This window comes from Polypterus senegalus, chromosome 7, assembly GCF_016835505.1.
Source record: "Polypterus senegalus isolate Bchr_013 chromosome 7, ASM1683550v1, whole genome shotgun sequence".
Taxonomy (NCBI): Eukaryota; Metazoa; Chordata; class Cladistia; order Polypteriformes; family Polypteridae; genus Polypterus; species Polypterus senegalus.
The window spans coordinates 106,722,295-106,739,821 of NC_053160.1; the positions used below are offsets into that span (position 1 = coordinate 106,722,295).

Consider the following 17,527-nt stretch of genomic DNA (forward strand, 5'->3'; position numbering starts at 1 on the left):
AAATGGACTAGCCTGCCACATAATTTTTTCACTCTGATTTTTGGGGCGTCTTTGAATTCAGGGCTCTGTAGGTTGATCATTTTCATTTCCATCAAACGATGTGGCATCCTTTCGTTCCTAACACATTACCCAGTCTATATCAGTATAGATATCCAGGAGGATTTCTTTTTCCCATTGAGATCTGATGTGTTTCTTTAATTTTTTTGAGCAGTTTATATTCCATCCATTAATCTGTTTTTATATTTGTCTTTGCTATATGCATAATAATAATAATAATCCACCCATCTATCTTCCTAACATGTTTATCCAAGGCAGGGTCATGAGACAACTTCTCATGAATCACAAGGCAGATGGCAGGAACAACACCTCAATTCTAATAATAAAAATGTTCTAATGGATAATAATTATAATATTAACACTAATAACATCACCATCATCATAATTGCCATCCTCAATATCTTTCATCCATTAATCTTTTTATATATTTTATTCTGCTTTAGTCATAATAATAATAATATATAAAAGTCAATGTATATGTGTGTGTGTGTGTGTGTATGTATATTCCAGCATCACTTCCAAACGGCTGGACCAATTTTCATGAAACTTGGTACACGTTTCTCATTGGTCGACTAAAAATACCGTAGGGTAAAATCAACCCTAACCCACAACCTTCTAAGTAGAATGGGGGGTGATCTTGAGGTCTTGTATGCATGGTATCATCCAGCTGACATTCAGAACAACCACCAGAAGGCAAACTGGAGGCGACTGCCAGCATTTTTTATGTTTGAGCATAACCGTGCCTTTGTTGCTTTTCAAATTAAGTAGAGTTGACCGGTTCCGAGCATCAACTGGTTGATAACATACATACAAGACCATAAGGCAAGCACATTAGTGAGTCTTCATTGTTTCTTAATTTATTTTTAATGTTGCGTTTTTTTAATCATGTTTTCCTCAAACAATTAATAAAAAAAATGTATTTTCCTCTCGGGCAACACTGGGTATTTCAGCTAGTAATCCATAATCCTTACCACAGAAAATAGTTCCAAGAATCTGTGATAAAATATATATAGTTTCAAGTTTACTTTTGATGTTAAAACCATGCCTCAGAAATGCAGAAGGCACTTATTTATAAATCGATATCTATAACATCCACTTTGAAGTAGCAAAGGTAAGTGTTAAGGCTTTTCATCACATTGGAATTACAATGCCCTTCTCTTCTTACACAAAATGCAAGAGCAGGATAGTTTTATACCAGGACTTTGGCGAAAAAACTTTGGTTAAGTCAAGTTGTTAGACTAATGCTCCTTTTCTCAAACTCTAGAGCAAAAAAAAAAAAGGAACCCAATGAATAAAGATGTATGCAGAATTACTTGTATATATTTTAGTCATCCACTGTATTAAGACCCAAATATTGTTGAGTATAATGGAACTAAAAATAACTGAAAAAAATATAGTGCAGGACAGGAATCCGCAAATGCACAAGTTTGATTTCTTTCAATATGCGTACTTGTTCATATGTCCACAATCACCCCGGGTGAATTTTCAGTCTAGCTTTGGTTAAAGACAGTAGTAGTAATAGGCTATATGAAGTACTACATTCCAGTGAAGACCTTATGATTTAGAAGTGTAAACAGACATATAGAAGGCTGATCACAGAAAGAGGTGCAATAACGTTCACACAAAAATGCTAATTTTTGGCATCTAAGCTACGTACAGCTCTTGTTTGTTATAGATAGCACTCAAAACAAAATTAAAATGAGAAAATAAACTAATCATACTTGCAACTTGCAGTAATAAAATTATCTATCCATCCATTGTTTAAGTCCACATAATCCAATTAAAGAGTTAAAGGGGCAAGAGCCTTTGTCAAGTATAAGGCCAAAAACATGTATTAACCAAGAATATGGTGCCAATTCATCATAGCCTTTAAATTCCAGGAAAGGAAGATGGAAACTTAACTAGAACTCCTGTGGTTTTAAGTCCTATGCCATTGCCCACAACATGACTATACTGTATAGGGCTGTTCGATATAACGATATATATCGGATATGAAAACGTCTATCGCTGCACATTACGCTATCGTTTGTTTCGTGGTGTCACAAAATAAACTGTTTACGGCAATATTTTTTTAATTGTTTTGATGGCCACCACGTGGATGCAGACACACTAGCATGGCTGATGAAGACGAGGCAACACCAGGTAGCTCCACACAGAAGGACCTTGCTCCTAAACGAGGGGCTACCTCTGTAGTATGGAGATGGTTTCGATTTGAAGAGTCTGACATGGACCAGAAAACGGTACTGTGCAAATTATGCTGCAAACCGATCGCTACCATAGACTCCAACACGACAAACCTCTTCTACCACCTCCGCAAAAAGCACGTGAGCGAGCATGCAGAGAGTTTACAACCGAGAGGCAGACCACGTAGGATATTACAGTTGAAAACGTACTATTTAAACGAGCATGTTAAAAGCTTGGAAGATTAATTGCTACCAAAACAATTTGCTTAAGGCATAATTTTCCCTGCAGCGTTTGCTGTCAGCGTTAATCTTGTTAAAATTCCGTTTACGCGACAACTGCATTAACACGGCAAATCTCCGTTAACGAGTTACCGCGGATCGCCCCGTGCTTAGGGCTGGACGGCATCAACACGTTAGCGCCGTCCAGTCCCACGCACGGGGCGATCAGCTGTAACTCATTAACGGAGATTTGCCACACTACGATGTGCAAATTAACATTTTACTAGAATGTAGCCTAAAAAATATTATATATTTAATATATTTTTGTCGTAAGCCTTATTGCTGCTACAGTTTGAAGTACAATGTTTACATTTGGTATTGACAGTTAATGTTAGACTTATATTTATTTTGTTTAAAGGGTTTATTGGCCTTTTATAGTTTAGTTGTTAGTACTTTGATCCTTTTATATTTAATATATGTTGTGAGAGTTATTGCTGCTACAGTTCACATTTTGTTTATGTCAGGCATTTTATATAGCAGTATTTTATATTGGGCCTTTAGTAATTTTTTTTTGAAAAGTGTTTTATATTTGATACATTAACATTTTATGTTTACATTCCAAGTCAAACATTTGCTCAAATGTTCTAAATAAAAGAACAGAAATAATTACAAGTTGAGTACTTTTCATTTTTGATTTTTTAATTTAAATGAAAAAAAAAAGGAGTGGTGATTATATAAACTATTCACTGAATACAAAGAAAATGTACTATATCGTGATATCGGGATATGAAATGAAATATCAGGATATAAGATTTTGGTCATATCGCACAGCCCTAATACTGTACACTCTATACATAATTATATTAAAAGATTAGTCTTAAAAAATGCTTCATCACTGAATACATATTAATCACACAGAGACACTGAGTTGGCTTAAGCAGGTTTGAGAATGTTGCAAATTGCATTGCTTACACAGATCTTGTTCAAAGCCATAATAAAATCAATAATTGTTTTTAAGTGATTATACAAAGTTGGTCATTAACATTTTATATGCAACGAAATTTGTGCTTTCAATTTATAGACCAATCTGGACTTTGTCTAAAATGTTACTAATAAAAAATTATAATTAAACTCCCTCCTACAACACCTAAAATGACTTTGTACCTTAGAAAAATACATTTTATTTATACAGCATCTTATCCCTTGCTCAATTACAAACTTACTATCAGAGACATCTGGGGTCTCATGCATAAACGGTGTATACGCATAGAAATGTTGCGTAAGAATGTTTCCATGTTCAAATCGCGATGTATAAAACATACATTTGCCGTAAAGCCACGCAATTTTCCACGGTACCTCATACCCTGTCGTACGCAAATTCGCTGCTCGGTTTTGCAGACTGGTGGCACCCAGCGACAAAGCAGTGCTACTGTTCCTGTGTGGTTACTCTTTATTTTCCTGACGCGGCTTTATAAATACACTGAAGCTAACCGCATATTGTTGATTAGTGTAATGCATCTGATTGCAATTAACTTGTAACAATATAATGGTCCAGGGAATAGCCATAGTATTCCAAATACCATAACTACTTTAGCGTTGTTACTGTCACTGCACCATCTTCTTCTTCTTTTAGCTGCTCCCTTTAAGGGTTGCCACAGTGGATCATCTTTTTCCATATTACTCTCACTGCACCACTCAAAGTATTTATATCACTATATCTGAGTGGGGAATCACAGCAGCAGCTGATCGGAAAGAGAATTATCGATATACAGCATCAAGCCTACGCTGCCTCAGCCACGGCAAATCTTTCAAAGCCTTTCCTGTGCGGACCTCGCGGTTCAGAAAAACTTTCATCCCAAGAACTACAAACGCACTCAATCAATTGTTCCTTGTAGAACTGTTTGTACTTATAAGTACAATTACCCCACTGTAAACTTGCACTACAGTTATAATATTGCAAAACCTGCGCCACTTTATAAAGCGCGTATTTACATATGATGACAGTATCATTTGTAAGATGAAATACAGCAAAATATGTTGATTATATTATACAAATAAAACTAACTTCATTTAAATAATCTGTATTGTTAATAATTAAACATGTGAGGACACGGTGCCGCAGCGCTAGCAAGTTCACGTATTGTTCCTGCCTTGCGCTGTATATTTGCTGAGGCTGGCGGGACACTGGAAAGATAGATAAATAGAATAATTAAACACGTACTATGAAGATATTTCAATGTTCCTTAAAGGTTTTGAAGAATCGTCGTTCTAAGATTACAGATGGCTTAAGGTCTATTACAGAGCTGATTGTGTGGCGATTGGGTATTTGAGGAAAGAAAAGTAAGGGCAGGAATTGTAGGTTAGTATGTTTGAAACAGACAGTACTGCTACAATAAATTATTTCATTGAAGGTCGTGCATGGTGCAGCAGCATCTTGTGTGAGACATGAACAATCACTGTGCCATCATGTTTCCATGTTTAATAACATGCTTTCATTCCAATCATCATGAAAATGATACCACTTATACATCTCAGTATTTTAATTATTCAGAGAGCTGTAATATCATGAATGTAATGGATTCTGTGTCCTGTCGGAGAAAGAACAGAAGCACGTAGCGATTCACACACTTAGAGCACATTGAAGATCAAATACAAAACAAAGCATTTAACATGCTACTTTAGTTACGATGGGATTTCAGAAACTAGTAAATTAAATGATTTTAAGAAGTTTATGATGTTCTACTTTAATGACAAAATAAACTGTGATTAAAGTAGAAATTTCGAGATTAAAGTTGACATTTCGTGCTTTTTCCCCACTGTGTGCCTATTTTTTTGTCTGTACCCTAATAAGCTCAGACGGTGGGCTACAACTCGCCTTTTCACTGTGACTTTTTTTACTTTGGCACTGTGCAACTTTGTGAACTTGAGCTTTTGAGTTTCTCCAACATGCTATGTCACTCAATCAACTTCCTTTTGTTGATTATACCACTGTTTAAATCAACAAATAATATGCTTTTCCTTTGCCTCCACTTGGTATTCGCTGAAATTCTTATATTTTCCCCCGTGCTTTTCCCATTGTCTTTTCACAGAAGGCTGAGCCTAAGGGCAATTTATATTGATTTGCATATTCATAGAGGCGTAATTCTGGGAGGAGTTGGGGGCGGGACAGAAGGCACATGCAGGAGCATTACTTTTCACGCTGACTGAGATTTATGGAGCAGAAGAACATGGAAGCTGAAGTACGCACAGATTCCTGCATCTAGATTTTTCTGTGTGTAAGAACATTTTGGCTTTTGTGCTTATGTCATGTTATGTCATGTTATAAATGACATACCTTTACCAGAGAGCGGATCAGCGAGCGGAAGCAGAGAGCAGAGCGGCGGCGTCTCCCACAGGCACGTAGCCCTTTGAAAGCACACGAGCAAGTTCACCTGAGATAAAGCCGGCAGCTGACCAGTAGAAATAACCGGCAGTGAGAAATTAAAGTCGATCGCTTAGCGGGTGGTGGAAACTTAAAAGCGACGGTGATTCAGCTCAACACGGAAAGCGCAGAAGCACCTATAAAAACGGCAAAGATGACTTCAACATTTAATGTAAGTTCTATCTGCTCTCTGCCCATCGAGGGCACGTTTATATGTTGTGTGTCCTGCAGTATGTACAGCTCAGGTTTTCCGGCAGACAGTGCAGATAGCTTCACCTGCCAAAAATGTTTAGTTAATTTAGAGTTGGTCGGGAAAATACGCGAATTGGAGGACCGCGTTAGGAATCTGATAGCGATTAGGCAAACCGAAAATTGGATCGACTCGGTTTGTTTAGACAATTCGGCTACATCTGATTCGGCTTCAGTCTCTCCAGGTCCCACTGTAGTCAGTGCGAGGCCGAAATCAGCAGCACCAATTCAGCCACAGGGCGAGTGGGTAACAGTAAGACGGGGTCTAAGAATCCAAAATTTAGTCCCCCAGCACCCAGGTCACCAATTCGGACCCAGAACAGGTTCTCAGCTCTCCGCAGCGCGCCTGTGGAAACTGAGAATAATAAAGTGCTCATAATTGGCGATTCCATAGTGCGGAATGTTAGAATTCCAAACTATGTTAAACCAGCAGTTAATGTTAAGTGCCTTGCAGGGGCCAAGATTTCTGGCATAAAGGCCGCATTGGACCGTGTTGCCGGCGATGAAGTATCTACCTTATTGCTGCATGTCGGCACTAATGATATTTATTTACAGCAATCTGAGGTATTAAAGCGAACTTCATCTCTCTATGCACCAAAGCTAAAACAAAATGTCGGAATTTAATTGTATCTGGTCCCTTACCAAGATTGTATAGAGGGATGTGATTTATAGCAGATTGCATTCCTTTCACTGCTGGCTAGAAACCTGGTGTGCAAATAAAAGCATAGCATTTGTGAACAATTGGGATGATTTTTGGGAAAGGCCTGGATTTTTCAGAAGAGATGGTCTTCATCCTAACTGGAGGGATCTTATGTATTATCCCAAAATATGGCAGCAAAACTGCCTGGTTGACTGATTAGAGCACCATCCAGGCCGCAGTCATGTGATCTTAAATCACAGGCTGTTGTTTATCCCACCTGTTATTTTCCTGAAGCTGTTACCCATAATCCCTGTTGTGGGGCATCCAGTAAATTTAGTCTTGAAACAAACCATAAATTAATTGATAACCAAAAATAAGGTGTATAATTAGACCAAGGGATAAAACCAGACACTCCACCAGGGGCATCTGTAATAGAAATTTAATTCAAATTAAAACAAAAATATATCAGCAGTTCAGAAAGAACCATGCAGTTTTAAATGCTGTTTATTGAACATTCGCTCTCTTGGCACTAAAGCTGTTTTGGTAAATGATATAATATTAAGTACAAAATCTGATCTGTGTCTTCTTACTGAAACCTGGCTTAGTAAATGTGACACTGTTCCCTAGCTGAGGCGTCACCAGATGGATACTCGTTCCTTCATAAGTCTAGAGATTCTGGTCGAGGAGGAGGCCTTGGAATAATTCATTGTAACAAAATGCAAATCACTCCTAAAAATTTAGGCAACTTTACATCCTTTGAGGAATTCATTTTAAATATTAAAACAGATTCCAACACAATTCTAGTGCTAGTCTACAGACCACCAGGGCCATATTCATTGTTCATGACTGAATTTAGCAACCTTCTGTCTGATTTGGCTATAAATTATGATCACGTAGTTCTGAGGGGGATATTAATGTACACATTGATGTGGAAACTGACACTTTTAGCAAATGTTTTACTTATTTGTTAAATTCAGTAGGATTTTGTCAGATTGTCAAAGGTCCAACTCATAATCATAACCATACATTAGATTTAATTATAACTTACAAAGTTGAAATTCAAAATTTAAATATTACTCCATTAAATGTAGTTATTTCCGATCACTTCTTAATTACGTTTGATTTAGTTCTGCCCATGCCAGCTCGCAGATTAAAACAAAGACAGTGCGACATCTAGATTGTAATTCTGCTTCAAAATTTATAGATACCTTGAGTAAGTCGAGTGTAATTGTGGAAAACCATTTAGATCAGTTAACATCAAATGTAAACGTGGAAAACAATTTAGATCAGCTAATATCACATTATAATGTGACCTTGAGAGATGCTCTGGACACAGTGGCTCCCTAAAACAAAAGTGATCAAAGCACATAGAAACTCTCCCTGGTTTAATGAAAACACTCGAGCTCTTAAATTAGAGTGTCGAAAACTGGAGCCAGATGGAGAACAACAAAGCTACATGTCTTTCAAATTGCATGGACAGAGAGCATTAAAAAATATAAAAAGCCCTCTTTAAAGCTCGCTCAGAATACTATTCTACATTAATAGATAGCAATAATAAAAATCCTAGGGTACTTTTTAGAGCAGTGGCTAAATTAACAAATGGGAATTCAGATCAACAGTGCAAAATACCAACAGATATTAGCAGTACAGACTTTATGAACTTCTTCAATGAGAAAATTAAAAATATAAGATCCCAGATCTCAGCATCACAGTACAAACCAAATACTAGCTTAGCAGACCCTGCTCACATTGCATTCAGCACTTTAATAATTTTAATCCTGTAACTGAGCAGGAAGTCTTAACTTTAATTTAAAATGAAGCCCACTACTTGTTCAATAGATCCAGTGCCAACAAAACTAGTAAAAGTGCAATGGATGTTCTTGTAGCACCTATTCTAAACATTATCAATAGTTCATTATTGCATGGCACAGTACCTGATGCACTAAAAGTGTCAGTCATTAAACCTTTACTTAAAAAGTCAGACCTAGACCCACACATACTAAATAACTATAGGCCTATTTCAAATTTACCATTTCTCTCTAAAATACTAGAGAAAGTAGTCGCCAGTCAGCTTCAGTCACACCTTACGCATTACAATTTATTTGAGAAATTCCAGTCTGGCTTTGCACTGGTCATAGTACAGAAACGGCACTAACACGGGTTGTAAATGACATTCTGATATCCTCTGATGAAGGAAATTCCACTGTAATTATGTTGTTGGACTTAAGTGCAGCATTTGACACCATTGACCATTCTATTTTACTGCACAGGCTAGAAAACGATGTTGGGCTTACAGGCCCGTGCTCGCTTGGTTCAGTTCTTATTTATCAAATCGATTCCAGTATGTACAGAAATGTGCTGACAGTACTCCATCATTATACACAGAAGTTCAATATGGTGTCCCCAGGGCTCAGTACTGGGACCTTTACTGTTTTCACTTTACATGCTTCCACTGGGATCTCTCATTAGGAAACATAATGTTAATTTTCACTGTATGCAGATGACACCCAGTTATACCTTTCATTTAAATCAAATGAAGTTTCTCCGATGTTGTCTTTAATTAGTTGTGTTAGTGAATTAAAGGAATGGATGAATGAGAACTACTTGTCTTTAAATACAGATAAAACAGAGATGTTAATTGTTGGAGGGAATGACGCTGATCACAGCAATATTTTGTCGTCATTTAACTCAGTTGGAATCCCAATTAATTTTACTGAATCAGCCCGCAATCTAGGAGTTATCTTTGACTCTAGCATGTCATTTAAAGCATATTACAAAGTCGTCCAAAACATGTTTTTCCATCTTAAAAATATTAGGAAATTAAGGCTTTCTAAATAAACAGGATTGTGAGAAATTAATTCATGCATTTATCTCTAGTAGGATTGACTACTGCAATGCGGTGTTCACTGGCTGTTCAAACTGTTCTCTATACAGCCTCCAGTTAATCCAAAATGCGCTGCAAGAATTATTACAAGAACAAGAAAATATGAACACATAACCCCAGTTCTTAAATCTTTACACTGGCTCCCAGTTAAATTTAGGGCAGATTTCAAAATCCTCCTTTTAACATATAAAGCATTAAATGGCCAAGGTCCGCTTACTTGTCTGAACTTATCATGACTTACAAACCTGAGCACATTAAGATCTCAAGATGCCGGTCTGCTTAGGATTCCAAGGATTAATAAAATAACAGTGGGAGGTCGAGCTTTTAGTTACAGGGCCCCTAAACTGTGGAATGGTCTTCCTGCTTCCATAAGAGATGCCCCCTCGGTCTCAGCCTTTAAATCCCGGCTGAAGACTCACTACTTCAGTTTAGCATATCCTGACTAGAGCTGCTGATTAACTGTACATACTGCATCTCTGTTGTTAGTCATTAGCACTATAACATAAGTAACATGATAATTATATTTGAATACTAACCCTCACCTATTCTGTTTCTTTTCTCGGTACCCAAATGTGGCCATTGGTGCCACGCCCACCTGCCAAGTTGTTTGCCTGCCTATGGTAAAGTCATCCCTGATGGAGGATCACAGGAATCATGGGAAAGAGGGTCCTTTCATCGGAGCAATGTTTCAGCCGTGGCATGGCCAAATGGAGATGCAGCTAGATGGATGAGGTCTCCAGGACTCTAAAAATATCCAAACCTAATTATGTCATATCATCTACTGTTAAACCGTAATTCTAAAATTTTTATTATGCTGTCTTAAGGAATTGTTCTGTTGTGTATATTGTATTGTATTGACCCCCTACTTTTGACACCTACTGCATGCCCAACCTACCTGGAAAGGGGTCTCTCTTTGAACTGCCTTTCCGAGGTTTCTTCCATTTTCCCTACAAGGTTTTATTGGGAGTTTTTCCTTGTCTTCTCAGAGAGTCAAGGCTGGGGGGCTGTCAAAAGGCAGGGCCTGTTAAAGCCCATTGCGGCACTTCCTGTGTGATTTTGGGCTATACAAAAATAAACTGTATTGTATTGTATTATAGTGCAAATTCTACGCATGGCATTATGCATGAGGCCCCTGATGTTTGCATTTGAGAATGTAATATAGTAATTATGTTATTTATACGGAACAAAAAGATATATCAAGTCTTACTCAAACTATGAAAGAACTAGTTATCAAAGTCATATCAATAACAGAATTTGAGAGTTTTATGTATTAGTCATAATAAATTAAAAAGTAATGATCTTATATTAATTGAGTAAAGATGTCTCAATATGAAAGTAAACTAATATAAAAGTAACATACTTTTGATATTATGTTTGGATATTATCTAGGACAGGCATGCGCAACCTTTCCGCTATTGACGGGTGCACTACAGACTTTTTACTTTAATAACGGCCGCCAGTAAGTCCAAGTAAACTTAATAATGTTTTATGATTTATGTAAAAATTTACAGATTACACATTAAAACAGAGTATGATATATCTGACAATATTCAATTTACTGGTCTACATATGTAAAAAATGTCTGAAAGCGTCATATAGGACAAAAACCGGTACCTGTTTTTCAGATATTTCATTCTGGAAAACGCTGCTTCGCACAAATAAGTGCTTCCGAAAAGAACGAGAATGTTCCTGGCCAGTTCTCGTAGTTGTGGGTATTCTACTGCTGATTTCCACGTATCCAGCAGGTCGCTTTCTTCCGTAAACTTTTTCACAAGCTGCTCATTGTTCTTCAACTCTACTAGCTCCATTTGTAGATGTAACGGTGCACTCTCTGTCTCCACCAGATGAGGAGAAGCAACGAGTCTTATTGTTGCTGAAATCTTTTCGAAATCTTGAAAACGGTTAGCGAATTCCTGCAACAGCCCGTCTAAAGTGCCCGAAAAACGGACGGTAGGAATTTGGTCAGGCTTTACTTCTTTGCTGTCAATCAGAGCCGTCACTGGAGTCCAGAGACCCTACACCTGCACGGCCGCCATTACGTACACTTTTATATACACGTCCACGGCCGCCAAAGTCCTTGCCCACGGCCGCATGCGGCCGTAGGTTGCGCACAGCTGATCTAGGATAAGAAAAATCTAGATTCTAATCCAGAAATAAACAAAAGATCTGAAATCACAAAGTTTTGTGTATTATTTTTCTTAACTAATTATATTGTAAATATCTAATATTTATCAGGATACATTTAAAGGGTCACATGAATGTACAGAATATCTTTGGATATTCTCATCCAATTTCATGATGTCTTAAGAGACAACACTTACAATGCACTCTCACTCTTAACAACCAGGTGCCTTTGACTATCATTTTGCTAAGTCTTTACACAGCACCACACACAGACTTAAGGAATAAAGCCAGAAATTTTAATTTATGTTCTTTAGTAGTTTGGGACAATATCCTGCAACTCGTCAGTAAGACCACTGGTGGTGGACTTCTGACATGCCAAGAAACATCTGAGACCAGTCACCATTCAGGTGGAGGACATGGAAGTGGTGCAGAGCTACAAGTATCTGGCAGCTCACATAAACAAAAAACTGGACTGGTATGACAACACAGTGACACTATACAAGAAGGGACAGAACAGACTGTTCTGGTCTTATGATGTGTGCAGCAAGCAGCTGGAAATGTTCTACCAGTCCATAGTGACCAGTGTGGTGTTCTATGCTGCAGTGACCTGGGGAAGCAAACTGAGAACAAAAGAAGCACATTGACTGAATCAACGTATCAAGAAAGCATGCTCCATCACTAGGCAAACCCTGTACACACTGATGATAACAAAGCTGAATACCATCATGAAAAATCCCCTCCAGGAGGTACTCTTTTGGAGCACTTTTAACCACAGTGTGCTAAGAAGTGCCTCCGGGCATCCTGATATCCCACTATTATCAGGCAATTCAATGCTTCCACAAGAAGTACTCAATTATTTGTATTTACTTATTTATCAATTGATCGATTGGATGTGTTACCTGTTTTGCGAGTCTGTATTCTTGCTTATGCTTCTTTTGCTGTATACAAGATATCACTTCTACGGGCAAACACAAAATCCATTTTTTATTAATAAAATTACTGCCTGTGCTCCACAGCATAAACCACGGTCTAAAGATGTGGGAATTTTATAGGAGCCCCCTATCTTTGGAACAATCTACATGATAATATTATAGACACCAAAGATTGATAGGGCATTATTATTGGAAAGTATGCTCTTGGTAGAGATCCTGATATAGTTCATATTACATTAGTCTTTTTTTAAACTATAGTTGTGACTATAACTATGACCATCCTTACTAAAATGTACCTATTTCCTCCCTCGCTGTATATCATTGTTAATTTGACAAACTTGCCATACTTGCCCATGAAAAAGCCAAATGTTGACAAAAGCATCATATGTAACATACAGAGAATAATACCATCCTCCAAAATTATCAATAAGTTGACATATGACTGATGTCTATGTGTATGGATACAATCTGTTCATGTATACTGTATAATGATATAATAGGTTTATTCATAGCATTAAGAATTTGGTCACTTGCATGTGTTTAGATATTGCATGGTGAAGCTAAAATAAATATGCACATAATAAATAGGCTAATGCAAAGCACAAATTATGTTATAACTACAAAGACTGTATGCCAGGATTCGTCCCTTCTTGCGATTGCAAACAATTTCAGATAGGTCTTAAATAATTATCCTCCCCGATTATCCTGTAAAGCAAGGTACACACTAAATAATCCATGCTACCCAATTACCTCTTAAGATAGTCAGAAATAGTTTGATTCAATAGCATAAATATTATATACATTTGATATTTATAGTTATAAATCCTATAGAATTATGGCAGAAGGGGTTGCTTATTTTTTTTATATGTATTGAATCTTGATGTAATTTGTGATAGACTGATACACAAAGAGAGCTGGTAGGAAAAATTTTGAAAAAATATGGTGCCAAAGAAGAATTTCCTTTCTCCCAAATGCAATACATTTTTCTTTTTTTTTTTCCAGGTTTTCTATTACAAAATAATACACAAGCAATTGCAGTAAATTGAAGTACTGTATGTTTGTTCTGAAATCACCTTTTTCCCCTCAGGAAAATTCTGTGTGATCCCAGGTTCAGAGAGCTGGGACTCTGCTAACTGTCTATATAAATCTGATAATGAGCAATGTTCTTTGTGGACATAACAGTGTAGTGCATGTATTCAATAACTAGATGACAAAATGGTGAAATCTTTCATTATGTGAGGGGTTTTTTTCTCACACCTCAACATTAGTATAATGTAGAAATCTTTCTAAGTTGTGCCAAGAATAAATGAAAAATGTCCCCTTTTACATAACTAAAGACAAAATTAATTGTTGCCAAATTTTCTGTACATCATCAGTTGAAACACTACAGATATAAACAAATGGTATATGATGGTCTAGCAATTTCTCATGGATTCTGTCACCCAGTTCTCACAGTGTGATTTTACATGTTGTCATCAGATATATATAAAAAAAAGAAATACTTAAAAGAGGTGTAGCTGCTTTACAGTTATTTACCAGCTCTGTACTAAACAAGTAATCAATGGTTTCAACAAAATCATTCTCCATTCATGTGTCTTCAACTCAAGGTGAATAATTAAAACATTTTAAACAAAATAGCACCTCAACAATATAGTGAAAACTCCTACATTAAATACTTAGAAACATTTTCTGCTAATTCTGGCATCAACATAAAGTTTAGTTTTGTTTCTCCTCTGCCAAATGGCCTTGTTTACGGTCCATGACATTATAATTTCCTTGCACAAAACAGTTATCTGAATTACCTCAAAGGCTTAAATACACACTGCCTATACATGAATAGATACATACACATATATTTTACATATAGATACACACACAAATTTTTTTTTTTTTTTTAATTAAAAGTGTATACTGACCTGTTATACTGTGTCTGACTGTATTACAAATGATAACAATTTGGGCCTATCTAATAGAATGTGTACTTTATACAAAGATACGGCACTACACATTATTATGCAGCACATAGTCATCACTGTTTGGCACAATAAAAATAATGGAAATCCGATGCTATACAAAATAACACGTTTCATTTGTAACGTCTGTTTTCTTTACACAAGTTTAAAAAAATACCGGTGTCATCACCATGCATAAGATGCAGCATTTCTACCTGCATCCTAATAGATATGACGTCGCATTACGAATCTGCTAAACACAACTTATTTTCCTGAACATGACAGGCATATATTTTTCGTGATGTTGTTCATTTGATATATAAAGAACGTAAAGTATTCGCCAAATGAGCAGTGTAGACCTTGCCATGTAATAAAAATGCATCACAGCAGCAGCCTTCGCCGCAAAACGCACCGTGAACGTCAGGGCCCAAGCTTTTTCTGCACCGTCTGTATCAGTACGAGTCCACTGGGCCCAAGTACGGAAGGAGTGGGCCATTGCTACTGGGTGAAATTTCTGGAGTCCCCGACGCCACTGTGCCAAACAGATGGCATGCAATCTACTGGAGCTCTATTCATTTTGAATCAATGGCGGTTTGCGACAACGCTGCCATTTTTTGCATAAACACATTTATGGTTATTACCTATGAATTACCCTCACGTGCATTTCTGTTTTTATAAGCTTCAAATCGAAATACTGAAAATCTGTCAATAAAACCGCTTTTTCTTTGCGTCCTCTAGTAATAGGCACGTATCGGGGCGTGACAGCTGCAAAGACGACTAATATCGCGCACGCACGGGACTCTCCTCGCACCATAAAAGTCCTACCAGAGGCTGCATCTCAGAGTGGACCGTTGGCACCTGAAATCTATCGATTTCTTCCATCATTTTGGTGGTGCCGTGATTGCCTAGTCCTTGCGACTGGTGTCTTCGCGAGTTCCGCTCTTCAATTCCAAACAGTACTCTCCGAAGGTACCTCCTCTTTCTCTCTCATCCCAGCTATGATGCTTCAGCGATGACTCGACGACTCATTTCCGGGTCCGGGAGCTGCCTGATCCCGACTCCTGTGTAGCTGTATAGATCTCTGAATTATTAATGAGCTCCTCGTTTCTATTTAGTAGATCTCATAAATATACATTCTCCGTCATGTTTATCTATCTATCTATCTATCTATCTATCTATCTATCTATCTATCTATCTGTGTGTGTGAGTGCATTGGTTTCTACACAGGGATCGTAGATGAGAATGATGAGAGTATTAAAACACACCAACGTTGCTTTTTTTTCTTGATTCTAATTTAATAAAGATTTTTATTGTGTACCTTTAGAAAACTGTACTCATTGGCACCATTTTAAATTAAACAATGCATTTATTTTTTTATGACTTTATTCAGCATAATAGAACACAAATCAGTAAAATTCAGTTAATTTTTATATAGTACTCTATTCATTTACCAGCTCAGAGAGTGGGTATTCTTCAATATACTGTAGTGGAGGAAATTGAAATATGATGCTAAATACTGTGATTTTCTTTACTTGAAGCGCACCAAAAGCTGTAAATGTTAGGTTAAATTATGACTCTAAATAAAGATCTAAAGATAAATGTTGATGCTGGTGCAAGTGTAGGTAGTGATGGACTAGCACCCCAACCTATGTAGTTTCTACTTTGTTGCCAGTGTTATTAGAATCAGTAATGGTTGTCTAAGAATCTGAAATGAATTAGCTGGTTAGAAAATAAATGGGTGTACTTTAAAAAATTGTTGTACAACTTAACTTGTACTCCTTCAAAAACTGGTTCATACATCCTACTTTATACTACCTAAACAGGCTTCAACCCCAACAACCCACAGCTGGAATAAGCAGGTTTACTAATAAATGGATGCATCTTGTTGATTTTATTCGGGTCGTCTAAAATTTTGTTTTTTTGTAGTTTACTAGCAGGGTTATCAAGATAAAAACAGCATATCACATAAAGAATATCAGTCTAAACTTAAGAATCAAACATTCACAGGGAAGCCGAACTTATTATATATTAATATTTGTAATAATCAATGTATGATAATAAGACCTTTTCATTCCATTTGTCTTCTCATTGACCTGCACTGGCACTTGCCATTGCTGCCACTTTGATCAAGTTGTCTTCCCTGACCTTAAAAACTAGGCCTCAGAAGAAATAGGAGATAATGTCACAATAATAGGCAATCAGAAAATAATATTATACCAAAGTCATACACAGTAGCCTTATATTATTATCTTATTAATGGCAAGTAATTTGAGAACCTTATTTAATAAATTCTAGGGGGCTCTGCCCCCTGCTTGATTGACTGATCAACCCTGGGGGGACTATCTCGTGGATGAGCCACTCGAAGGGCGCCAAGGTGCCCCTTCAATAGAGAAAGTAATTGTATTCAAAGAGTTGGTATATAGAAGAGTATGCAGGGCATGGGAGGAAGACGGTTTGGTCCTTAGTTATTATAGATAGAAAATCAATTACTTGAGCATTTCATTACAACTGTCTATTTTAAAAACCAATGAATAATAAAACATAAAAAAAGTAAATAAGAAATGAAATTACATTAATGCCTCATCAAAAACAATATTATTAATGACTTTATCTTCTAAACTTAATTCTATAAACTTTGATTTTTTTGCATTTCTGTTTGCATATTGTTGAGGATATTTTTCTCTTTTTAGTTTATTGGACAATTCTCTTTGTTGTTGATTTTTATTATATGCAGACCTTTTTTTTATTTTCTTTTTTTCAACAGTCATTATCTGCTCCTGCCGCTCTTTTTCTATTAGGATCTAAAATTCAACGTTCTTGAACAGACAATTTGCTTTTCTGCCTTGCCATTATAAATGACTGTGTT

The 17,527-nt window shown here is 36.8% G+C and overlaps 1 protein-coding gene across 3 annotated transcripts in view; it reads right to left on the bottom strand.

Moving 5' to 3' along the window:
• LOC120532773 (protein FAM219A) overlaps positions 1–15,699 on the bottom strand; it is a 115,092-nt gene extending 99,393 nt beyond the window's left edge. Inside the window, exon 1 of one of the 3 annotated variants that reach the window (XM_039759144.1) lies at positions 15,487–15,699. In XM_039759144.1, the coding sequence (XP_039615078.1) occupies positions 15,487–15,546 (60 nt within the window). In that variant the 5' untranslated portion in view covers positions 15,547–15,699. The remainder of the gene's footprint in view (positions 1–15,486) is intronic. The other 2 variants (XM_039759145.1, XM_039759143.1) reach the window with 2 other exon arrangements.
• Positions 15,700–17,527: the final 1,828 nt, after the last annotated feature.